General features: G+C 52.8%; 1 protein-coding gene across 1 annotated transcript in view; it reads right to left on the minus strand.

The window, feature by feature from the left end:
• SPOUT1 (SPOUT domain containing methyltransferase 1) overlaps positions 1-26,065 on the minus strand; it is a 51,126-nt gene that overhangs the window by 11,473 nt on the left and 13,588 nt on the right. Inside the window, exons 4-11 of the mRNA XM_029612872.1 lie at positions 19,051-19,167; positions 18,563-18,722; positions 18,175-18,264; positions 18,021-18,070; positions 11,618-11,748; positions 11,206-11,278; positions 10,890-10,988; positions 9,283-9,385 (exon numbers count right to left, since the gene is read on the minus strand). Of these exons, the coding sequence (XP_029468732.1) occupies positions 9,283-9,385; positions 10,890-10,988; positions 11,206-11,278; positions 11,618-11,748; positions 18,021-18,070; positions 18,175-18,264; positions 18,563-18,722; positions 19,051-19,167 (823 nt within the window). The remainder of the gene's footprint in view (positions 1-9,282; positions 9,386-10,889; positions 10,989-11,205; positions 11,279-11,617; positions 11,749-18,020; positions 18,071-18,174; positions 18,265-18,562; positions 18,723-19,050; positions 19,168-26,065) is intronic.

The following is a 26,065-nucleotide window of genomic DNA, read 5'->3' on the forward strand; positions in this document are numbered from 1 at the left end:
ATTGCAACATCTGGAAAGGTAGCAATTGGCTCTTCGCGAAATTGTCTACTCATCTGAGCGAGTGGAGACGATGTAATACCGACTGAACCGCCACCTTGCAAAGATCCTCCAACTTCGCTCGAATGAGCCAGTCGTCCAAATAGGGGTGATCCAAGATCCCCTCCCACCTGAGAGTCATTGCCACAACCTACCACCATCACCTTGGTGAATACGCGAGGAGCCGTCGTCAAATCGAACGGAAGCGCCCGAAACTGATAATGCTCGCCCAAGACCATGAACCGCAGAAACCTCCGATGATGCTCTTGGATTCCTATGTGAAGATAAGCCTCCGTCAGATCCAAAGAGGCCAAAAATTTGCCTTTGTGGACGGCTGCAATGACGGACCTTAAGGTTTCCATGTGAAAGCGAGGCACCCGAAGTGCTCTGTTGACCTTCAAGTCTAATATCGGACGGAAGGAGCCCTCCTTCTTGGGGACCACGAAATAAATGGAGTATCTTCCGGTCCGACGTTCGTCCGGCGGAACTGGGATGATCGCCCCCAGAGCCTTCAAGCGACACAGGGTTTGCTCGGGACCCGCAAGGAGACACCAAGAAAAGATCCTGTAGCGGGCGAACAAAATCCAAAGCGTAACAGTGTTCTATGATGTTTAGAATCCACTGAGCCGAAGTGATCTTAACCCATTCCTCGCGAAACAGAGAGAGGTGCCCTCCGATCTCCGGAATGGAGGAATGGGTTGGCGCACCTTCATTGGGTAGACTTGTTTGCGGAGAATCCTTGGGAGACTCCATCACGCGGAGGCCGTCTCCCATGAAAGGAATGGGCCCAAGCCTGGGACAGTGTCAACGCTGGTCGTGGAGCAAAAGATGGGGCCCTATCTACCCAAAAACGGCATTGACCCCGAAAGCGACCCCGAAACGAGCCGAAGGGGTGAAGACCTGGGCTTGTCCTCAGGGAGCTTGTAAACTTTATCGTCCCCCAAGGATTTAATGAGATGCTCCAAGATCATCACCAAATAACAGCTTTCCTTTAAACGGGAAGGAACCCAGCTGAGACTTCGATGAGACGTCTGCTGACCAGTTGCAGAGCCAAAGAAGCCTCCTAGCAGAACTGCCGAGGCCATCGTGCGCGAAGAGGTACATAGGAGATCATTCAAAGCATCCGCTGTATAAGCTACTGCCGCCTCCATATGGTCCGCCTGTTCCGCCTCCACCGGGGGAAGCTGAGTTGTGAGCAACTGCTGCACCCATCTAAGAGTAGCTCTCTGCATGAGGCTACAGCACACGGCCACCCTGATGCCTAGCACCAATACCTCAAAAATCCTTTTGAGGAGAACCTCTAGCTTCCTATCCTGGAGGTCCTTAAGGGCTGCTGCTCCCAACACAGGAATGGTTGTGCACTTGGCGATCGCCGAAACAGCCACATCCACTTTAGGGATTTTAAGTAGATCCAAGGACGCCTCTGGAAGTGGATACAGCTTTTCCATGGCCCTAACAACCCACAGACTGGCTTCAGACGCAGCCCATTCCCGGGTCATAAGCTGCAAGAGCATCGGGTGAAAAGGGAATGTTTTAGGTGGAGCCTAAGCCCCGACAGAACAGGATCACCTAAGGAAGTTTCCGCCACTGGCTGTGGAGTCTGAATATCAAGTTCGGCCAGAACATGAGGAATCTGAGGTTCCAGCTCCTCCCTGCGAAATAACTGGAGCACCGTGGGTCATCCTCTTCCACTGGAGCAGAATTGTCAACATCATCGCTCGTGTCGCAGCGTCCGCTGCGGGAGGGTCTTGGAGCGTGGGGTCCGGGGGGTTAGATGGTGATGGTACCACCACGACAGGGTCTGGCCGGGGTAGAGGAGTCCTAGGAACCACCTGTCCTCCCGCAGGCCTAGGGACCTTTGCCGGTGGAAAATGCTGCAAATCCAAATCTGCCTCTGCCTTCATATAAGCTTTATGCAGCAGCAAAACCCCCCCCCCCCCCCCCCCCCGGAGGCAAGGCAGAAGGAGGCGGGTCATCAAACTCCACATCAAGAGGCCTTTCGGGGCTTAAATTAGGAGGGAAAAGCTGCGGTGGGAGATCCCCTCCCCAGAGCCCTGCCCAGCATCAGAGCCAGAAGCAGGTAAAACGGCTGCGCTTATCAGGGACGGGGCAAGCCGTTGGAACTGAGCTGACTGACTCCTTCCTGAGCCGCGCGATTGCGGCAAAGACAACCTTTTGCCTGTAACAGGCAATTGTGAAGGCCCTTCTCCCCTGGGGATGCAGCGGTAACAGAGGCCTTTGCAGGAGAGCCGCATTGCCGGCTCTCCACAGGCCAAACACCGCGATCCCTGTGGCATGGTAATACTTTAAAAATCAGCTGGGCAAAAGAATAAATTCCTCCGGAGACCCAGGAGATTAGAGCAGGCTTTTTTTTTTTCAAAATGGAGCCGATTAACCAGGGGAATGTACGTCCCTGGGCCCAAACAATTAATAGCAGCTCCCTTCAGAGGAATGAAATGTCTCTGGAATTGTAGGGGGGAGGGACCGGCCCACTAGTAAATCCCCCCTACCCACTGGGTATTTTTTTTTAAAACTCTCCAGGTATTGAGGCTTTAGGGCACGAAACCCAGCCCTGCCTGCTATCAAGATTTTTTTGGGGGGGGGGGGGGGGGAAGAGACTAAAACTGCCCCCCCTTTGAGAAGATCTATAATCCCTTTATGTATAGGAAAATTGGTTCTTACCTGCTAATTTTCGTTCCTGTAGTACCACGAATCAGCCCAGACTCCTGGGTTTTACCTCCCCTCCAGCAGGCGGAGACAGACCAATTTCTGTGGACTCTGTCGTATACCCCTGAGGTGCCACCTAGAGTGTCAGTATTCCACTCTACCCAAGCAGAACAATAATAAAGATTCACACTGTACTCTGAACAACCTCCCCCCTGAAGAGCAGAGGAACTGAAAACATGTAACTGAAATCAAGCTATGCCCAATAATTCTGACCCGGAATAGGGGGGCATATGCAACTAACAGCAATAACTGATTAACCACCGGCTGAGTGGACTCTCCGCTGATCCGTGGTACTACAGGAACAAAAATTAGCAGGTAAGAACCAATTTTCCTTTCCTTATACGTACCCGGATCAGCCCAGACTCCTGGGATGTACCCAAGCTTCTCTTACCAGGGTGGGACTGCAAGAGTCCCGCTCAGAGAACACGAGCTCCGAATGTCCCAGGCTCAGGTGCCCGGACATCAAGTCTGTAATGTCTCGCGAAAGTATGGGTAGACTTCCAGGTATCCGCCCTACAAATCTCAATTTGCCACCTGTTGACATTCAGCCCACGAAGTTGATTGCGAGCGTGTAGAATGAGCCTTAAGTCCAACCGGGATCGGCCGGCCCTGTACAAGCTTTGCCGACACAATAGCCTCCTTCAGTCAATGGGCGATAGTTGCCTTGGAAGCTTTCTGGGTCCACTCCATAAGACAAAAAGATGGTCCGAAAGATGAAAACTGTTCATGACCTCCAGGTAACGCAACAACGCCCGCTTCACATCTAGCTTTCGCAAATCTCTGGCCTCTGGCGAAGAGGAATCTAGACCCACGAATGAAGGAAGCTCCACCGACTGATTTAAATGACAAGCAGAAACCACCTTGGGAAGAAAGAAGGGAACCGTGCGCAATGACATACCCGCTTCCGTAATTCTTAAGAAAGGCTCTCTGCAAGACGACGCCTGGAGCTCTGAAATGCGCCTTGCCAAATCAATAGCAACCAAAAACACAATTTTCAAAGTGAGGTCCTTCAGGGTCGCCCGTCAAGGGCTCAAAAGGAGCCATGCAAAGAGCACGGAAAACCAAATTAAGTTTCCAGGAAGGGCAGGGATTGCGAACTGGAGGGCGCAAGTGCTTAACCCCTCTCAAGAACCTAGCAACATCGGGATGCGAAGCTAGAGCCACCCTCTGCACCTTACCTCTAAAACAACCTAGTGCCGCTACCTGTACTCTCAGGGAATTAAAGGCTAGACCCTTGGACAAACTGTCCTGAAGAAAATCCAGAACTTCCGGGACTGAGGCCTTGGGAAGACTAAAGCTATGCTCTAGACACCAGGACTCAAACACTCCCCAAACCCTAATGTATGCTCTGGAGGTAGAGGTTTTGTGGGAGTGCAAGAGCGTGGCTATAACCGCTGGTGAGTAACCCCTCTTACTCAACCTTTGCCTTTCAAAAGCCATGCCGCTAGACAGAAGCGATCTACCTCTCCGAAAAAGACGGGCCCCTGACGCAGGAGAGTCGGGGATGGTGGAAACCGTAGCGGACTGTCGACGGCTAGAGTCAGAAGATCCGCAAACCACGGACGCCGTCGCCATTCCGGAGCCACTAGAATTACTGTGCCCGGGTGAACCTCGATTCGGCACAACACTTTTCCCACCAACGGCCACGGTGGAAAGGCGTACAAGAGAATGTCCCTTGGCCAGGGCAGAACCAGAACATCTACTCCCTCCGTCCCCGGTTCTCGTCGCCGACTGTAGAAGTGAGGGGCTTTGGCATTTCGGTACATTGCCATGAGGTCCATGGAGGGCTGGGCCCAACGCTTGCACAGAAGACGAAAAGCCTTGTCTGAGCGCTCCCACTCTCCTGGATCCAACTGGTTTCGACTGAGAAAATCTGCCTGCCCATTGTCCACCCCGGTGATGTGGGAGGCTGCAATCCTGTACAGGTGCTGTTCTGCCCAGGCGATCAGCAGCTGTGCCTCCGGACTGCTCCTGGTTCCTCCTTGACGATTGATGTAAGCTACTACTGTGGCATTGTCGGACAGTATCCTCACCGACAGCCCTTCCAACAAGGGGAGAAGGGCCTGTAACACCAGCCGAATTGCTCTGGTCTCCAAACAATTGATGGACCAGGAGGATTCTGTCTTTGTCCATTGGCCCTGCACAGCTGATCCCCGACACACTGCTCCCCAGCCGGAGAGGCTGGTGTCGGTAGTGACCACGATCCACGTGGGAATCTCCAGGTCCATTCCCCGATGCAAGTGGTCCGGACACATCCACCAATGTAGACTGGAGCGCACCAATTCCATCAGTGGTAAACGAAGCTGGAATTGTTGGGAAAGCGGACTCCAGCGGGAGAGCAACGCAGACTGAAGAGGACGCATATGAGCAAAGGCCCACGGGATGAGCTCGAGAGTGGAAGCCATCGACCCCAGAACCTGCAAGTAATCCCAGGCGCTGGGACGTGACATGGATCTGAATAAATCCACCTGGGAAACCAACTTGGAAAGCCTCTCTTCTGTAAGAAAAACCTTGCCCAAGATCGTATCGAACCTGGCCCCCAGGAACTCCAAGGATTGGGAAGGAATCAGATGACTCGTCGGGACTTGACCACCCAGCCTAAGGAAGTCAATCTCTGAAGAACTCGCTGGACCGCAGCTTTGCACAAAGCTTCCGACTTCGCCCGAATCTGCCAGTCGTCCAGATAGGGATGAACCAGTATGCCCTCGTGCTGAAGGGCCACTTCCACCACCACCATCGCCTTGGTGAAAACTCTGGTTTGGCGAGGCCAAAACGGGAGAGCACAAAACTGGAAGTGTTGTCCGAGGATCGCGAATCGTAGGAATTTCTGGTGATCGGATGAATGGGTATGTGCAGATAAGCTTCTGTCAAGTCCAGCAACGCCAGATACTCTCCCTTGTGTATGGATGCTATCACGGAGCGTAGAGTTTTCATCCGAAAATTAGGTACCTTCAACGTCCGATTGACCTGTTTCAAATCGAGAATGGGGGCGAAAGGTTCCTTCCTTTTTCGGCACAATGAAATAGATGGAGTAACGCCCGTGCCTGAGCTCTCCGGTAGGAACCGGACGAATGGCGCCGAGTTCCTGCAAACGCTACAGGGTGTCTCGTACCGCTTGCCTCTTTTGACGGTATGCGCATGTGGACACCATGAAGCGGTCTTGGATCGGCCGTGCAAAATCCAAAGCGTAGCCGTGTTCGATTATGTTTAGGACCCATTGATCCGAAGTTACTGTGGTCCACTCCTCCAGGAAAAAGGACAGCCTGCCCCTGATCTTTGGAACCAAGGAGTGGACCGGCGCACTTTATTGTGAGGGCTTGGGGCCCCCATGCATCTGAGGGGCTCCTTCTCTGAAGGGCCGCCGGACCCGAAAGGACTGGGCGCCCGTATACTGATGGTTTTGCCCCTGATGAAACGAGGAGCCAGTGGATCGAGAGGAGCGAAAACGTTGAGTCCCCCGAAATCTTGCTCTCTGTGGAAACGTGCCTCTCGTCCGAGGCCTGTCCTCCGGTAGCTTGTGTACCTTGGTCTCCCCCAGCGACTTGATCACATCTTCCAACTGCTGTCCAAAAGGCAATCTTCCCTTGAAGGGCAGAGAACCCAAATGCGCTTTGGAGGATATGTCCGCCGACCAATTCCGCAACCATAGGAGGCGACTTGCTGAGACCCTGGAGACCATCGTCCTCCCCGAGGTCCTTAAAAGATCATACAGTGCATCCACACTGCAAGCCACCGCAGCCTCCAACCTCTTAGCCTGTTGTGACTGGGCATCCATAAGATCCACGGACTCTTGTAAATCCTGGACCCAGCGGAGACTGGCCCGCTGAGCGAAGCTACTGCAGATCGCAGCCCATACCCCGAGGGATGATACCTCGAAGATCTTCTTGAGATGTACCTCCAGCTTGTGGTCCTGCAAGTCCTTCAAAGCTGTGGCCCCCGTCACCGGAATAGTCAACCTTTTTAGTCACCGCTGAGACAGCAGCATCCACCTTAGGCACTCTGAGAAGATCCAGCATGTCCTCTGGGAGCGGATACAACTTATCCATGGCTCTACTAACCTTCAACCCCAGATCAGAAGTGTCCCACTCCTTAAATAGGTCAGACACCGACAAGTGGAATTGGAACGACCTCGCTGGACCTCAGAGACCCAACATCACCGGATCCATATTAGGCCCAAACCTGGAATCCTCCCGAGGGACTTCAATTCCCAGCTCATCGAGGATGAACGGAATTAGAGGCCCCAGTCATCCCTTCTAAACAAGCGAACCACCTTGGGATCATCCCCCTCCACCAGAAGGGAGCCCATTTGCTTGGTCGGTGGAGCCTGGGCATCCGGATCCCCATCCATACCCTGATCAGGAGCCGGCCGCAGAGTCCCTTCCTGATCCGACAGATCGGAAGATGCTCTGTCCCTCGGACTGACTATGGAGCGAAGCAGATGCTTCTCCTTGGGCGCTCCACCGTGCTTCGGCGCCTGAACCCCCTTTCGGGTCGCAGGTCCCCTGTGATCTAGCTTGTGCCCCTGCAATTTCCCAGTCTTGCGAGCCTTAAAAGCTTTGTGCATTAAAAGCGCAAAATCAGAGGTGAATGATGAAGACGATCCATCTGAGTCGTCTCCTTCATCATCCCCTGCTGAGTGCTCCGCAGCCCCATCTGAACCGGCCCCCCGGATGCCCCCGGCCGCGGAGACAACGGGGGAGGCAAAGGCCCATCCCCCATAGCAGCCTTCTCCTGCTCCCTCATGGTCCTTAAAATGGCCTCCATTCCCGCGTTGAGCAGGAACAGATCCGGGGCCTGCCTATTCAAAACAGAGGCCCTGGCCCCCCCTGACGCGGTCGCAATCCACCCCCCACTGAAATCGCTGGGGCCGCGACCCCCGATGTCCCCTCCCCACCAGATAAACATGCTGTGCTAATACTGGCACGGGAAAGCTGTGCTTGCGCGCTGCCGCACAAGCCGCACCACGCAGCATGAGCAGCGCTCTAAATTTAGCCCAGTCAGAGAGGAAACGCGAAAACAAAGGCCTACGCGATCGGGAGCTGTCCATGGTCCTAAACTAACACCCGCAGCGAGCACACAAGGCCGGCAGAGCACGAGCATTTAAAGGCACAGTACTTTAATTAAATGCTTTGAAAACTGTGCAGGGGCTAACTGAAGGTGGGAGCCCGAGACCCCCGGGACCACTTTCAGCGGGCAGTTACAGGGTCCTCAACCCTCTACTCCTGAGCCTCAAATACCAGGGGGGGATGGCCCCACCAGGACCTAACAACCCCCTGGGAGGCTAAAGGGGAATCTAGCTAAAAGAGCAAAAAACCTGACCCCTCACTAAGCATCAGGACCTAACTCCGAAGCCTGACCAAAAAAAAAAAAAAACAACCCACACACTAATTCCTGACCCAAAAATACCAGACTCCAGGGAAGCACCTCTTCCACCTGCTGGAAACAGAAGAATACTGACAGACTCTAGGTGGCACCTCAGGGGTATACGATAAGAGTCCACAGAAATTGGTCTGTCTCCGCCTGCTGGAGGGGAGGTAAAACCCAGGAGTCTGGGCTGATCCGGGTACGTACAGGGAACCTCTTTTTATTTTTTTGTAAATGCTACTTACTAAACGTTGATCTAGTCAAAGGCAAGTAAGGGTACAAGAATCCCTTCTTAATACAGATAACAACCAACAAATTTGCAAATGATCAGGTCCGCAGGTTGTGTCTTCCTTCATCTGCTGGAGTCAGAGAAATACTGAGGGATCACAGGTGGCACACTGGGTTATCAGAGGGTGCCTTCAACTTTTTTTTCTGACTCCATCTGCTGGAAGGGAGACACAACCCAGCGGTCTGGACTGATCCTGGTACGTTCAAGAAACTACATTTTCATGTATGTTTGGTATGCATGAGCTAGTAGTATGAGTGATTTGCTTGTAAAAAATAAAAAAAGTTCTAAAGAATTTAACAAATTATAGAAAGGATCACATGTGCTATTCATACGTTATGATATTTAAGTGTATACATGTTCAGTGTTTGTATATTATGAAAATCTGGTTTATCTTTTCAAATGTTGTATTAAAATATATAATTTTTAAAAAATTTTTAACATAATTGTTCTATTTTTGACTCCATGTTAGAGAAAAACCCATCCACAAAATAGATAATCCTATAGTCCCATCAGGAAAGCAACACCACAAATTCTAGCCATTAAAAATGTTACTTGTGTACACTAAGCTGTTATAACTGAAATTCTTAGTGTTGCTGCTTGATAATTCTCATGAATCTTTGCAAAAAGCCATGTTCAAAGAGGGTCCCAAATCACACAGGACAGAGTAGGCTGCCCTTGGTTCATATGCTGTGCTTTGTCATTTGTAACATCATGGACAATACCGACCAATTAAATCTAATATTGGGGAGCAATTACAAAACTCCAGAACCACCTGATTGTAGAATCAGTAAGTGCTCAGTAGTGCATCATCACCTGCCACATGCTCAGGTCACAGCGAGTGAGCCACACATTCACACACCCATTACCTGAATGATGGAAGAGTTACAAAATCCACACTGGAGCCTCTTTCTGAGGTACCAATAGAAAGGTCATAACCATCCTTAAAGGGACACTCTGCAAAAACTGCACCTGGGAAAGGACACAAAATATTACACTGCCAGCAATAGCAGAGCCCCTGGATCACACATGCTATTAACAAACCACGCCATAATATGACATAACTATATTTCCCTTTATGTACCTGGATCAGTCCAGACTCCTGGGTTTATTCATCCCTGCCACCAGATGGTGGCTGGTGCATAAACCTGCAGTCTCTTTTTTGCTTTTAAATCTCTTAGGGTACAGGTAGCAGCTCTAGCCTGCTTGCAAGGGAAGGTTGAGGGTTACACCTTGTCTTCCCATCCTGATGTGCAGAGGTTCCTTCAGGGAGTTAAGAATTTGCGTCCTCCGGTTCGGAAGGTCTGTCCTCCCTGGAACCTTAATCTAGTTCTGCGAGTATTGTGTGACGCTCCATTTGAGCCAATTCAGAGTGAGTCTTAAAGACTTGACTCTCAACGTCGTTTTCTTAGTGGCCATCTGTTCCGCCAGGAGGATTTCGGAGTTACAGGTGTTGTCGTGCAGGGATCCTTTCCTTCAAATATCGGAGTCTCGTTGCGTATGGTTCCTTCTTTTGTTCCGAAGGTGGTCTCTGATTTTCATGTTAATCAGGTGGTCGAGCTTCCAGCTTTCCCAGATTTGGATGAGTCTGTGCCGTATGCTTGAGAACTTAGGTTATTGGATGTCCGCAGGGCCTTGCTTCGGTATCTCAAGGTTACTAATGATTTCCGAAGGTCTGATCATCTTTTCGATTTATGGAGCGGACCAAAGAAAGGTACCCATGCCTCCAAACCAACCATTGCAAAGTGGCTTAAGGAGGCTATTGGGTCAGCGTATATTATTAAGGGCCGTCAGGTTCCGGAGGGTTTACGGGCCAACTCGACTTGAGCTCAGGTGGCTTTGTGGGCGGAGGCTCAGCTGGTGTCTCCACAGGAAATTTGCAGAGCGGCGACCTGGAAGTCGCTGCATACATTCGCGAGGCATTACCACTTGGATTTGGGAGGTCAGACTAGCTCCTGCTTCTTTGGTGAGAATGTCTTGCGAGTGGGATTCTCCAGGTCCCACCCTCTCTAGGAAGCTTTGGTACATCCCAGGAGTCTGGACTGATCCGGGTACATACAGGGAAAGGAAAATTGGTTCGTACCTGCTAATTTTCATTCCTGTAGTACCACGGATCAGTCCAAAACCCACCCGGGTTGGAGGGGAGAGTTTTCCGCTCAGCTATAAATCCTTTCAGCATACTTTTCTTTGTTTGTTCAAAGGTTTTACCGGTTTTTTTATCAAGTTGTCATCAAGTTTTTTGCTCTTAATGTTTTTGGCTTGGTTACAGATTAATCGAACAACAGATTAATACTGAGCTACTGCAGGTGGCACCAGGGCTTATCAAGCAGTGTAAGCGAGGCTTTTCTCTGTCTCCATCTGCTGGCAGGGATGAATAAACCCAGGAGTTTGGACTGATCTGTGGTACTACAGGAAAGAAAATTAGCAGGTAAGAACCAATTTTCCTATCTTCTTACCACCACCTGGATATACTCACTCAGGCAGGAAGCAAGACGGACTCTGTAACCCCAAAACAGACCAGCTTCTGTTCGTGGATAATGAGGAGGCACTACAACTCCCTTCCACACTTTGTTCTCTGAAACAGAAACACGGTACTATGTTAAACACCGAGAGGCTGACTACAGGGAGGCTTCAGTCCAAGGTAACCCAGAACTGTGCAGACAGGATGCAGGGAGGCCTCTCCCAAGTTGGGACAGCAATGGAAAATTGAGAAATTGTATAATGCACAATACCCAGCAAGAATCTCTCCGTGACTAAACCCACAGACAGGAAAGAGTGGTGTATTACTGTACCTGGCTTCTGATTGCTGTTCAGATGCACTGTAACCCTGATGCCAGGTTGCAACTGTCTGTCTATTTGAACTTCCTACGAAATTAAATACAGAAAGATTCGTCTGCATAGAGGCTGAGACTGAAACAAGCACACCTGTTATCTCCCCACATATTACATCACAATGATCTCTTCAGCAGCAGGAGAAAGGGCTGTTCTCAGAATGGCTGATAGAACTTATTTATTTGATTTATATATACTTTGCAACACAATTACTACCTGGGGTGAAATTCGATGCCAAGGAAAAGATAAAATGGAGGAAGCAGAGCAGGGAAAAATCAGTAAAATTGCAGGCTAGTCATTTCAACAGGGCCTGTTATTCTCCTTTCCCTTGGTACTTGGCAGGGGGGGGGGGGGGGGAAATCACAAACCCACCTTCCTCAGACCACAGTTAACAAAGGAGCCTTTTCCAGGTTTACTGGGACGATCTAGCACCACCCCTTCTCGGTATTCTGACTTCTCATCTATCCGCATGTGGTGGGGAATGTCCAGTGGGTTCAGAAGGCCTGAAAGGAAAATTAGTTTCTTACCTGATAATTTTCGTTCCTGTAGTACCAAGGATCAGTCCAGGACACCTGGGTTGTGACTCCGCACCAGTAGATGGAGACAGACTAAAACTTGTGGGCGGAGCATATATGCCCCTGTGCCAGTCACAGCCCCTCAGTCATACGTAATGTCAAAGTAGACAAAAGCCAAAAGGCAACCATAGCTAACCATACAACTTGGTAGGGAAAAGAAAACCAACACCCCTACAGGAACCAGACTCCCCAACCGGGAGAGCGACTAAACAAGGGGTCAGCATACTGAAAAAAAAAATAATGAGCGGACTCTTCGTTACTATAGCGCAACACTGCGGGCGGGATCCTGGACTGATCCTTGGTACTACAGGAACGAAAATTATCAGGTAAGAAACTAATTTTCCTTTCCCTGTACGTACCAGGATCAGTCCAGGACACCTGGGATGTACCAGAGCTAACTTACCGAGGGTGGGAAGCAGAGAGTCCCGCTCGGAGTACCCTCTCTCCAAAACCCCCCAGCTTCAGTAGCCTGAACATCCAACCGGTAATGTTTAAAGAAGGTATGCAACGACTTCCAGGTAGCCGCCCTGCAAATCTCTTGAGGCGACACCTGAGAAGATTCCGCCCAAGACGCAGCGTGAGACCGTGTCGAATGAGCCCGAAGACCCACCGGCGGCGATTTTCCGCGCAGAAGATACGCAGAACCAATGGCTTCCTTGAGCCAACGGGCAATTGTCGTGCGGGACGCCGCAGCACCTTTCTTTGGACCCGAAGTTAACACAAACAGATGATCCGTCACCCGAAACGGATTAGTAACCTCCAGATAGCGAAGCAGGGACCTCCGCACATCTAGTTTTCTCAAGACTTTTGTTTTCGGGTCCGAAGACTCCGCAACCGAGAAAGCGGGAAGTTCAATTGACTGATGTAAATGGAACGACGACACGACCTTAGGAAGGAAGGAGGGAACCGTCCGCAAGGAGACCCCCGAATCGGAGATGCGCAAGAAGGTCTCCCTACAGGACAACGCCTGTAATTCTGAGACACGACGGGCCGATGCAATCGCCACTAGGAATACGGTCTTCAAGGTGAGATCCTTGAGCGTAGAACGTTTCAGGGGCTCAAACGGCACTGAGCATAAGGCTGAGAGTACCCAGTTGAGGTTCCAAGACGGGCAAGGGGGCCGCAACGGAGGACGGAGGTGCTTAGCCCCCCTAAGAAAGCGGGAGATATCCGGGTGGAGAGCCAGAGAGACCCCCCGGACCTTACCACGCAAACAGCCAAGCGCCGCCACTTGAACCCGAAGGGAATTACACACTAAACCTTTGGCGAGCCCCGCCTGGAGAAAAGCCAGAATATCGGGAATAGAAGCGGAAGTGGGGTCTAGGCCCCGCTCCATGCACCATTCCTCAAAAACTACCCAGACCCGAACATAAGCTAGGGACGTAGACTGTTTTCTGGATCTCAGCAACGTAGCAACGACCGCATCCGAGTAGCCTTTTCTCTTCAACCGATACCTCTCAAAAGCCATGCCGCGAGACAAAAGTGAGCCGCATCCTCCAAACAGACGGGGCCCTGACGAAGGAGCCCCGGGAATTCCTGTAGACGAAGGGGTGCGGCCACCGACAGCTGGACCAGGTCCGCAAACCACGGACGGCGTGACCACTCCGGCGCCACCATGATCACATTGGATGGATGCAATTCTATGCGCCGTAGGATCTTTCCGATCATGGGCCATGGTGGGAACACATACAGAAGTACATCCACCGGCCAGGGAAGCACCAACGCGTCGACTCCTTCTGCTCCCCTTTCGCGACGTCGACTGTAAAATCGCGGAGCCTTCACGTCGTGCCAGGTGGCCATCAGATCCATGTGGGGCGTTCCCCAAATCCGGCGAATGAAGAGAAACGCCTCGTCCTCCAACTCCCACTCTCCGGGATCCAAGCGGTGACGACTGAGAAAATCCGCCTGGACGTTGTCGACTCCCACTATGTGGGAAGCCGCGAGATGGCTGAGATGCCGTTCTGCCCAGAGCATCAAGAGCCGCGCCTCCTCCGCCACTAGAGGACTTCTTGTCCCTCCCTGGCGATTGATGTAAGCCACGGTGGTAGCGTTGTCCGACAATACCCAGACCGCCTGTCCGCGCACGAGGAGTAGAAAAGCTTGCAGCGCCAGACGGACCGCTCTGGTCTCCAGCCGGTTGATAGACCACTGGGTCTGCGACTCTGACCACAGACCCTGAACCGACTTCCAGCTCAGGCTGGATCGCGCCTGCCCCTCGAGAGATAGAGGTAGATAGAAATCCTCGGAAACCGGTTTCCAGCGGGAAAGCAATGAGGACTGCAGCGGCCATAGATGAGCGAACGCCCAAGGGACTAACGCCAACGTGGATGCCATAGACCCCAGAACCGTCAGGTAATCGCAGACTCGTGGCCGGTGTAGCGACAAAAGACGTAGCACCTGAGACTGCAGTTTGCATATCCGTTCCTGCGAGAGAATCACACTGCCTCGCTTTGTGTCAAACAGGGCTCCAAGATATTCCAAGGACTGAGAGGGTTCGAGATGACTCTTGTTGAAGTTGACCACCCAGCCCAGGGACTGCATGAGCTGTAACACCCTGGCCACCGCCTGCCGACACAGACTTTGAGACTTCGCCCGGATCAGCCAATCGTCGAGGTAAGGGTGAACCAGCAGGCCTTCCCGCCGCAACTGCGCCGCCACGACCACCATCACTTTCGTGAATGTCCGAGGCGCTGTCGCCAGGCCGAACGGAAGCGCCCGGAACTGGAAGTGCCTGCCCAGAATGCCAAACCTCAGAAACCGCTGAAAACGCTGGTTGAATTCCCACATGAAGGTATGCTTCTGTGAGATCTAGGGACGCCAGGAATTCGCCGGGACGCACTGACGCGATCACTGACCGAATGGGCGGAAAGTGCCGTCTTTCTTGGGGACTATGAAGTAAATGGAGTACCGGCCCTTGCCGTACTGAGCGGCCGGAACCGGCGAGATGGCTCCCAGTCTTTCTAGTCTTTGGATGGTATCTAGCACCGCCGCCTTCTTCTTGGGATCCTTGCAGGGTGAGACCAGGAATTTGTCTGTTGGGATGCGAGCAAAATCTAACTCGTAGCCATGTTTTATCACGTCGAGGACCCATTGATCCGACGTCACGCTGGCCCATTCCTCGAGGAATAAGGATAGACGCGCCCCCACGTTTGGAACAGCGTGCCGAGGACGCGACGAGGGATGGGCCGGCCGAACTTCATTGCGAAGGCTTGGACCCCGCACCCGACGGGGCCCCTCCTTGCCGGCCAAAACGTTTGCCCCGAAAGGACTGCTGCCACTGGGTGTTCCGAGAGGAAGACGGCCTATACGAGGTTCCAGAGGATCTTTGCGGCCTAGACTTCCTGGGTGCCCTGAACCGGGCTCTGCCTGAAAAGGAAGATCTCGACCGGGTCCTATCCTCCGGCAGCTTAAACGCTCGGTTCTCCCCCAGGGAAACCATCAAATCGTCCAACTCCTTGCTGAACAGCAATGTCCCCTTAAAAGGCAAAGCCCCGAGGTGAGCCTTGGAAGACCCATCCGCTGCCCAATTGCGCAGCCAAAAGGAGACGACGTGCCGACACCGCTGCCACCATGGACCTAGCTGAGGTGCGCAAAAGATCATGGAGTGCATCAGCGCCATAGGCAATGGCCGCCTCCAATCTGTCTGCTTGGGAAGCCTCCTCTGAAGAGAGACCCGCATTCGCCTACAGGACTTGAGCCCAGCGCAGACTAGCACGCATAGCAAAATTTGTGCAACTGGCAGCACGCACCCCTAGGGCAGAAACCTCAAAATTCTTTTGAGTTGAACCTCCAACTTACGGTCTTGAATATCCCGGAGGGCTGTCGCTCCCGTGAGCGGGATGGTGGACCTCTTCATGACAGCTGACACTGCCGAATCCACCTTTGGGAGTCGGAGGAGCTCTAGCGCGTCCTCCGGCAAAGGGTAAAGTTTGTCCATGGCCTTGCTGACCTTCAGACCTAACTCCGGAGTATCCCATTCCTTGAAGAGGATATCCGTGGATGAAAAAATGAAAAATGACCGCCGGCCCTGTGAGCCCAAGCAGAACAGGATCCATATTTGCCTCCTGGCGGACCACTACCGGAGGAGCCTCAATCCCCAGCTCCTGGAGAATGGCCGGAATGAGTGGCGACAGTTCCTCTCTGCGGAACAGACGCACCACCTTGGGGTCATCCCCGTCGACGGCCTGCGCTCCTTTACCTGTACTGGGCTGCGCCGAGCCATCTGCTGCTGCCGTCCCGGCCCCCGGCAGGGGCTCCTCGGAGGCCTCTGTGTCCGCCCCGGAGGTATCTTCGGAATCCGAGTCCTGCGGCACCCCTCGGGGAAGCCGTTTGCCCCGGGCCGCGCTCTGGGTGGTTTTCGCCACCCTCCTTGCCATCTTCTTCTGCGGCGGGGACCGGTGGACCCTTGAACGCGAGGCGTCCCCCCGTCTGCGCTTGCTGCGCTTATAACGGAGAACTTTGCGCAGCAAAAGCGCCAAATCTTCAGAAAACTCGCCCGAATCCGTTGCGTCGCTTTCCGAATGCCCCCGGGACTGGGGCCCCTCTGAAGGGACCTCCACCGCCGCACCCCGCTGCGGGGAAAGCCTAGGAGGTAAAACCGAGGCCCCCACCGTTTCCCGCGAAACTACCCGGCCGGTAGACAAAATGGCCGCCACTCCCGCGCTGACCGGGAACGGGTCAAGAGGCCTATCAGGGGCCCCCCCCCCTTGCGACGGCGATCGCGCGACCCGGGAATGGGCCCCCCGAGGAGCCGCCGACGATCCCTCGTCTCCCGGGACGCAGGCCGAGCAAAGGCCGTCCCGGGAGAGACGCGCGCGCGCCGAGTCGCAGGCCCTGCACTGCGAGCCGCGCGGCATTGCAAAAAACCGCAGGAAACCAAAGACGCGCCGAAAAGCACTGAGGGACGCTGAATAAAAACAAAAATTCAACGCGGCGAAAATCGGCGACCTCCCCCCTGCCGAAGACGCCCCCCCTCGAGCGGAACGGAGCGCAATGCCAAGGAACGGAGAGCCGACTGAAAACAAAAGTAAAAACACTTTTTTTTTTTTTTTTTAATAAGAAAAAACGCTGTCCCAGGTGCTGAAAAGCCCTATGTCCTGCAGGGGTGAGTGAACCGGGCTCCCCGGTGTCACCCCTGACGCTGCTACTAGCCCAGCCGGGTCCTCAACCCTAGCAGCGGCCTCAACCTGGGGAGGGTAGTCCCCTCAGGACCTCACAACTCCCCAGGGAGGTAGGGCAACCGGGACTAAAGTAACCAAATTAAACAAAAACCCCAATTTACAGTAAAAAACCAAGGTCTAATAGACAAAACAAAAACAAACCCCAAAAAGCGAACCTGACTAAGAACCAGAATCAGGCCCCACAGGGCTGTGACCGGACCTGCACCACCTACTGGAGACAGAGTAAGACTGAGGGGCTGTGACTGGCACAGGGGCATATATGCTCCGCCCACAAGTTTTAGTCTGTCTCCATCTACTGGTGCAGAGTCACAACCCAGGTGTCCTGGACTGATCCTGGTACGTACAGGGAAAGAGCACCAGTTATCACATTTGATCCACATGTACACAGAGGGTAACAAAAAGCAAAATAAGACTCCCAAATTAAATTGTAATAAGTATGTTTCATCAAAATGAATATTGTGATTTCAGGGATGATGTGGCTTTAGAAACAAATGTACAATCCTATTTTCTGACCTGAGATGTCATCTATTTGGTTTAATCTTTGAAATCAGACTACATTAGAAAAGAAAATAATGTAATATGGGACAAAGGATGAAAAGGTTAAGATAAGTAGGGTAACTAAATTATCAAGAAGTTGGGGAAGATAATTATGGAGTCATTGTGGCAACTTAAATTTGCTGCCCAATTTACATCCACTGCTAAACAAAATACTTTCAGATGAAAATATTGTCCAAGAACTGTCACCTCCCCAGATCCAGCAGAAATTCTCTTACACGGACAGCACACTGTGGAGAGGAAACAGGAATTGGACCATACCAGTCACCTCATGCACCTCTACCTAAACCCTATTGACAGCCCTGGGAAGCTCTGTAATCTAGGTAAGGAGTGTGTACCTCTGTTTAATGGGGGAGGGGATGATGTTTGTTTTCTTTACCCACCACCCATCAGTACCAATTTGAGGGTCTCAGATTTCTGTTAAAAATCCATGCTTAGGGGAGCAGAAATGAGAAGCATGTTTACCTGCAAATTGAAGATCCTGGTGCTTTGGGAAAAATGATTTCCTCAAATATCTGTGGGTGAAAAAATGCATTAATGAGGGAAGAGGGGAGGAACACTGTCCAAATTACTGTGACCAGTCTCTAGCATTTAAAGCAATTATTTTTAAAGGACCTACTGAGGGCACTCAAGATACTGCAGAATACGAGCCAACTGTACACATGCTTGTCCTTTCTTCAAAACACCCTCAAACTCTCCTTCCATGCTCCTGTAACAAAGAGAAACAAGTGAGTACCAAGGTACGAGGATGAAGCATCTTATCTCTTGGCATCCTACCCTCAAAAAAAAAAAAAAAAAAAAAAAAAGCGACACGTTTTGGCTCTTGGGGATTCTCAAAAATTAGACTGACCTAAAATCAGAGCCCACAGTCAAAGGAATAAGTAATATGTGTTTCTACATCGCCTTTTATACAAGCAATATTCCTTTAACAATTTGAACAAGAAGCAAGAAACAAAACTGCACATTCAGACAAGGATCACTGAGCCAAGGAAATGGACCGTCCTTACTGGGAACATTCTCCAGCCTCATCAAACACCACGATCTCATCCACAGAAAAGACAGCGCAGGCACGGGCAATCTGTCCTGCAAGATATGTGCGCAGCTCAGGAGACTGGGCGTTATCCAGTATAGAGCCTGGAAGTGCAACACTCAGCGTGTAAGGGGGCCCTGGGAAAGAAAGAGACGCTACAGGTTACCTGCTCTGCACACAAACGTTCACTGCAATCTGATGGTTTCTATACCAGCACCTAACTCAACCCACTTCCTACTGGGCAAATCCTTTTCCATTTGTATGGCGGAGAATCTCTTCTTTTAACGTCATATGTGACTTGAATGTTAGTTTTCAAAGAGCAGCAGAAACTATGAGAGATATGCATGCAGTACATTCTTCTTAAGGAAGGCACTTTCGTGTTAAAGAAGCCAAGTCACATCTTGAGAGCCTTCTGACCCCCAAACCAGACCCTCTGCTCGCTCCCCCACCCTTCCCAAGCATTACCATTCGCTTTCCTCTGCCCATCTTCTTGGTTTTGCTTCTCTGTCTCCTCCTGGACCCTTTTTTTCTCTAATTTTTTCAACAATTTCATTTCTTTCCATTTTTTTCTCTCTTCTTTTCCTAATAAAGTAAATAAATTGATCTACAATGAAGAAGCTCTAATCAAATGAAAGCCATGTTGAAGTGTGGTGTGACTCAAGGAGCTGAAAGGGATTGAAATAGCAAAACTCATTTTTATTTAAAGATGGTCATACTAAGGATAAACTAGTTCTTCACAATCGCCACTACTTCTAGGGTTAACCTTTTCATATAAATGACAAAAAAAAAATAAAAATCAAGTAACCCCTTCAAATACATTTTTAAAAAAGGAGTAATGTCTGCTTTGAAAAAATTATTCCAAATTAATTGCATATGTATATACATATATACACATATATATAGGTGGAATGGTGGGGGTTTCATATACACACCATAGCAAGTCCCAATGACCTTGGTTACTCACTGGTTGTTAACAGTTTATAATCATTAACTCACCACCATCCACCCACTATTGTGGCACACACACCCCAACATTTTTATGTGCACCCTTATGTGTTCATGAAAAACGCTTTAATTTCCTTTCAAAACTCTTTAAAATCCTTTCACCCAAGAATATTTTTAAATTAGTTCTCACTGTTAAGCCATCTTCTGCTATTTTCTTCTTTGATAAATGCCATAAAGATCAAAAAAAGCTTTTGTCATCAAGACAGTTCATTATCTTCCTGGCAATAACCTTCAATTACTCAGCTGTATGAATCACCCAACATGGCCACATTTCAGAAATCCTTCCTTCATCAGGGGGATTTATATGTATCGATCCTGTAGTCTTGCCAAACCGGTAGTCTTGTCAGTAGTCAAAAATGCTAATGAATGGCGTGGGTGGACGGTGGTGAGTTAATGATTATAAACTGTTAACAACCAAGGTCATTGGGGCTTGCTATGGTGTATATATGAAACCCCACCATTCCACATATATATATATATCTATATATATACATACACACACAATTTGGAATCATTTTTTCAAAGCAGACATTACACTTTTTTAAAAAATTTGAAGGGGTTACTTGATTTTTTGTCATACTAAGGATAAAGCAGAAAAACATCCTTACAAGAAAATTATTACTTACCTGCTAATTTTCGTTCCTGTAGTACCATGGATCAGTCCAGACCGTGGGTTATGTCCCCAATCCAGCAGATGGAGTCAGACCAAAACTCTGAGGGGGCGTCACCATAAGTACTACTACCCCCTCTGCAGGAGTTCAGTATCGAGTATATCAAAGCCCGAGTAAACAGAAAACCCCTGCATTGGATCAAGTTTAAACAAGACGGCAACATGAAGCCGCTGAATTTAAATAGAGAAAAACTGTACCGTCCCACCAACGGGTGGGAGGTCACATCGCGTGTCAACCCCCAAGAAAACAGTGATAAACAATGAAACAGGGAACACGTGAAAGAAACAACAGAAAAGACACTACCATATACCAGCTGAGCATATACCAGCTGAGCCGAGCCGAATCAGCGCCCAAAAGAGACAGCTGAGCAGGATGAGAAAGACCCAAATGCGGTGGGCGTCTGGACTGATCCATGGTACTACAGGAACGAAAATTAGCAGGTTAGTAATAATTTTCTTTTCCCTGTACGTACCTGGATCAGTCCAGACCGTGGGATGTACCCAAGCGTCCCTAAACCGGGTGGGGTCCTGCGAGGCCCGCTCGTAGAACCTGTTCGCCAAAGTGTCCATGGACGGAAGAGGCGAGGTGTAGTCGATAGTGTCTTGAGAACGTGTGCAACGATTTCCAGGTAGCCGCTCTGCAGATTTCTTGCGAAGAGACCGAGCGGGTCTCCGCCCAAGAGGCTGACTGAGACCGTGTAGAATGCGCTACAATGCCGGGCGGAGGAGTCCGCCCCGCGCCAATGTAGGCAGCAGCAACGCCGGCCTTCAGCCATCTGGCAATGGTCGTCTTCGAGGCCTGAGATCCCTTCCGGGGACCGGACCAAAGGACGAAGAGATGGTCAGAAGTCCGGAAATCATTCGTAGCCTCCAGGTAGATACGCAGGGTGCGCTTAACATCAAGAAGACGAAGAGATCTCGGCTCAGACGAAGAGAAAGATGGAAGTTCCACCGTCTGATTCACATGGAACGCAGACACCACCTTCGGAAGGAAGGAGGGCACAGTACGGAGAGAAACTCCCGAATCGGAGAACCGGAGATAGGGTTCTCTACACGACAGAGCCTGGAGCTCCGAAATCCGCCGAGCAGAGCAGATGGCCACCAGGAACACAGTCTTGAGAGTGAGATCCTTGATCGACGCATTCCGCAGCGGTTCAAACGGTGGTCCTGACATGGACCGTAATACCAGGTTGAGACTCCAGGAGGGACAAGGATCCCGCAAAGGACGACGCAAATGCTTGACCCCCTTGAGAAAACGGGCGATGTCCGGGTGTTGACACAGTGATCCTCCGTCGCGCAGGAGGGAGCCAAGAGCGGCCACTTGAACCCGAAGGGAGTTGTAAGCGAGCCCCTTGTCCACCCCCGCTTGTAGGAACTGGAGGATCTGCGGGACAGACGCCTCCGAGGGTCTTGTGTTCAGGCCGGTACACCACAGCTCGAACACCTTCCAGACTCGCACATAGGCCACCGACGTCGAAGTCTTCCGAGAACGCAGCAGCGTGGACACTACCGCCTCCGGGTATCCCCGTCGTCGAAGTCGACGCCTCTCAAAAGCCAGGCCGCAAGACAGAAGAGTTCTGCCTGGTCGAAAAATACCGGTCCCTGGTGGAGAAGGCGGGGCAGATGTCCCAGCCGGATGGGTCCGTCGATTACTAGGTGAAGGAGGTCCGCAAACCAAGGTCGTCTTGGCCACTCTGGCGCGACCAGGATGACAGTCCCTCGATGAGCCTCTATCCGTCGCAGTAGCCTTCCCACCAGTGGCCACGGGGGGAACGCGTATAGAAGCAGATCGGCCGGCCACGGGAGCGCGAGAGCATCGACGCCCTCCGCCCCCCGTTCTCTTCGGCGACTGAAGAACCGAGGAGCCTTGGTGTTTTGGGCGGACGCCATGAGATCCAGGTGGGGGGAGCCCCACCGAACAAGCAGCTGCATGGCCTCGGAGAGGGACCACTCTCCGGGATCCAGAAGCTGGCGACTGAGGAAATCCGCCTGGACGTTGTCCACGCCCGCGATGTGCGAGGCCGCCAGACGGGCCAGATGTCGTTCCGCCCACTGCATCAGCATCGCCGCCTCGAGCGCGACCTGCGGGCTGCGAGTGCCGCCCTGTCGGTTGATGTAGGCCACCGTAGTCGCGTTGTCCGATAAGATTCTGACTTCCCGATTCCGAAGGAGTGGCAGGAAGTGGAGAAGCGCCAGCCTGACCGCTCTGGTCTCCAGACGATTGATGGACCACTTCGCCTCCTCCGCGGACCACGTCCCCTGCGTGGCGCTGCGGTCGCAGACTGCTCCCCAGCCTAAGAGACTGGCGTCGGTGGTGACCACTACCCAATTCGGTAGGTCGAGGGACACGCCGCGAGCCAGGTGCTCCGGGACCATCCACCAGGCCAGACTGTCCCTGGCAAACTGTGGCAGTGGCAGTATCACCTGGTAGTCCTGCGAAAGTGGTTTCCAACGGGATAGCAGTGCTCGTTGCAGGGGCCGGAGGTGCGCAAATGCCCAAGGAACCATGTCGATGGTGGAACCCATGACCCCCAGGAGCTGCAGATAGTCCCAGGAGGTGGGAGCTGGTAATGCAGAGAACCGCTGTATGTGATCCCGCAGGGCTTGCGCCTTGTCCCGACGTAGAAAAAACCGCGCCCAGACGTGTGTCGAAGGTCGCCCCCCAAGAAGTCCAAGCGCTGCGAGGGCACGAGGGAGCTCTTGGAGAAGTTCACCACCCATCCCAGGGACTGCAGAAACTCTATCACCCTGGCCACAGCCGCCTGTCCATGCTGAAAAGACTTCGCTCGGATGAGCCAATCGTCCAAATAAGGGTGGACTAGGATGCCCTCCTTCCGAAGGGCAGCCGCCACGACTACCATGATCTTGGTAAAGGTGCGCGGGGCCGTTGCCAAACCGAACGGAAGCGCCACAAACTGGAAATGCTGATCCAGAATCTTGAAACGTAGAAGACAATGATGCTCCCGTCGGATGGGAATGTGAAGGTAGGCCTCCATCAGGTCCAAGGAGGCCAGGAACTCCCCCCGATGCACCACTGCGATCACCGACCGCAGCGTTTCCATGCGGAACCGGACCACCCGAAGGGACTTGTTGACTTCCTTCAAGTCCAGTATGGGACGGAAGGAACCGTCTTTCTTCGGTACCACGAAGTAGATGGAATAATGGCCCGAGCCCACCTCTCCGGAGGGTACGGGCACAATGGCGCCTATCTCCCACAGTCTGTCCAACGTCAGCTGCACCGCCCCTCGTTTGATGGCCGAGCCGCAGGGGGAGAAGACGAACCATCCCTTGGGAGCGCGGACAAACTCCAACGCGTAGCCGTGTCCTATGGTGTCCAAGACCCACTGATCCGAGGTGATCCGCGCCCACTCCTTGTAGAAGAACGCCAGCCGCCCCCCAATCTTGGGGACGGTGGAGTGGGCGAGCTGAACATCATTGAGAGGACTTGGGAGAAGGTTGTCCCGCCGTGGAAGCGGGACGCGCGGGGCGGCGCCCGCGAAAGGAGCGTGACCAGGGCTGAGACCTGGAGGTAGAGGGCCGAGACGCCGCCGGTCTGTAATTCCTGTAGCGTCTTTGCGCTCTGGCTCTGGTCCGGGAGGACGAAAATGCCCTGGTGGAGCGATATCTGTCTTCCGGCAGGCGATGGACCGCGTTTTCCCCCAGAGACTTGATGATCTGGTCCAGATCCTCTCCGAACAGGAATTTACCCCTGAAAGGCAGGGAACCCAGACTCGACTTGGAGGACGTGTCCGCCGCCCAGTTGCGTAGCCATAGGAGCCGACGCGCCGCCACCACCGAGGCCATGGAGCGGGCGAGGACCCTAAAAAGATCATAGGAGGCGTCAGCCCCGTATGCCACCGCGGCTTCCAGCCTATCCGCCTGGGCGGCCTCCTCGGGTGGCAACACCTGAGAAGTGAGCAGTAGCTGCACCCAGAGAAGACTAGCCCGCTGTGCAAGCGAGCTGCACATCGCCGCCCGCAGCCCCACTGCGGAGACCTCGAAGACTCGCTTGAGGAAGACTTCCAACTTGCGATCCTGCGTATCCCTTAACGCCGCTCCCCCTGTCACCGGTATGGTCGTCCTCTTCGTGACCGCCGACACCGCGGAGTCCACCCTGGGTACCTTGATGAGATTCAGAAAATCTTCCGGCAGCGGGTACAGCCTCTCCATGGCGCGGCTGCCCTTTAGAGCAGCTTCCGGGAAATCCCATTCCCTGGTGAGGAGTTGCAGAAAAGACTCGTGAATGGGAAAAGCCCGCGCCCGCGGACGAAGGGCTGCCAAGACCGGATCCCCCTTCTTGGAAGAAGTGACAACAGCGGGCGCGACGGGAGCTGGCGGGTCCGGCGGGGGATCGAGATCCAACCCCTGAATGATTTGCGGGATTAGGTCATCCAGCTCTTCCCGCTGGAAGAGGCGCAGCGTGCGTGGATCCTCTCCCTCTGACGTAGAGTCCCCTTGTCCCGAAGCCGCAGGGTCCGATCCAGGGGAAACTGGGGCCGACCCAGTCCCCCCCGAGCCCACCGGGATCCGGGCGTGGACGGGGAGCTGTGGGGCCCCCACGCCCGCCGGAGCGGGGGGGGCCGGAGAGAGGGACGAAGGTCGTGGTAGCTTGGGTGGTGGAGGTCCCGCAGGAGCAGCCAGTTCCTGCAGGTATGCCGTGTGCATCAGCCGGATAAACTCCGGGGAAAACCCCGGTCTACTCGGGGGGACCTCCGCAGGTGGGGACCCCGGGGGACCCCGCCCCTGCGGGTCCGCCTCCGGATCTGACTCCGGTAGTAAATTCGGGGGAGAGCCCTCCGAGGCCTCCCCATCCCCCAGCGCTGTCGGAGCTCCTTCGGGACGCAGCGCATGCAAAATGGCCGCCGTTCCCGCCAAGAATGGGGGAGGGGCCGGCCCACGCCGCCCGGGCAAAGCCAACGTTGAAAAATGTGTTAGGAGCCCGGACGAACCTTCCCCCCCTGGGAGGCATCTAGCACAGATGCCCTCCCTTGAAATACGCGATCCTGGCTCGCCGCAGGCCGAGCAACGCGACGGCCGCGGCATGACAGGCGCGAGTAAAAAACACACCCGGCAGTCCAAAACAGTCGAGTAGCCTCGGGGGAGGGGGGGGGGCCGCGAGACGGCGCGCCGCTGCGGGGGGGCCCGGATGGCCTGCACTACCCGCCGAAGGTAAAGCGGCGCCGCGGGGGGGCCGTCCTGGCCTCACAACCCGCTAAAGAGGATCTCCCTGCTCCCTGCCGCTCACGAGGTGCCGGCAAAATGGCCGCGGGAGGGAGAGAAAAAAAAAAAAACAAAAACGCCAAGAAGGCCGGTCCCACCAGCCGTCGCGTCCAGCCGAGCTGCAAGAGAAACTACAACCAAGAAAAACACGGCAATGCGACTTACCCTCGGTACGGACGCAGACTAGAGCCGGGAGAGAAGCAAAGGAGGCAGAGAGCACAGGAAAGGAGCCACGCCTCCCCAATTAACTAATTAACTTTTTCTTTTTTTTTTTTTTTTTGAAAGAAATACAACTTGATCCAAAGCTAACAACACAGAGAAGAAAGCCTCAAACAAGAGGAACAAAAGAAGGTTACTGGCAATCGGGAGCAAGCCCAGATTCCCCTACTCGCATCTGCTGGAGTCAGAAGATACTGAACTCCTGCAGAGGGGGTAGTAGTACTTATGGTGTCGCCCCCTCAGAGTTTTGGTCTGACTCCATCTGCTGGATTGGGGACATAACCCACGGTCTGGACTGATCCAGGTACGTACAGGGAACCTCAATTTTAGGTCTCTCAAATATCTTAATATTCTGCTACCTTGTTT

Source organism: Rhinatrema bivittatum, chromosome 8, assembly GCF_901001135.1.
Source record: "Rhinatrema bivittatum chromosome 8, aRhiBiv1.1, whole genome shotgun sequence".
Lineage (NCBI taxonomy): Eukaryota > Metazoa > Chordata > Amphibia > Gymnophiona > Rhinatrematidae > Rhinatrema > Rhinatrema bivittatum.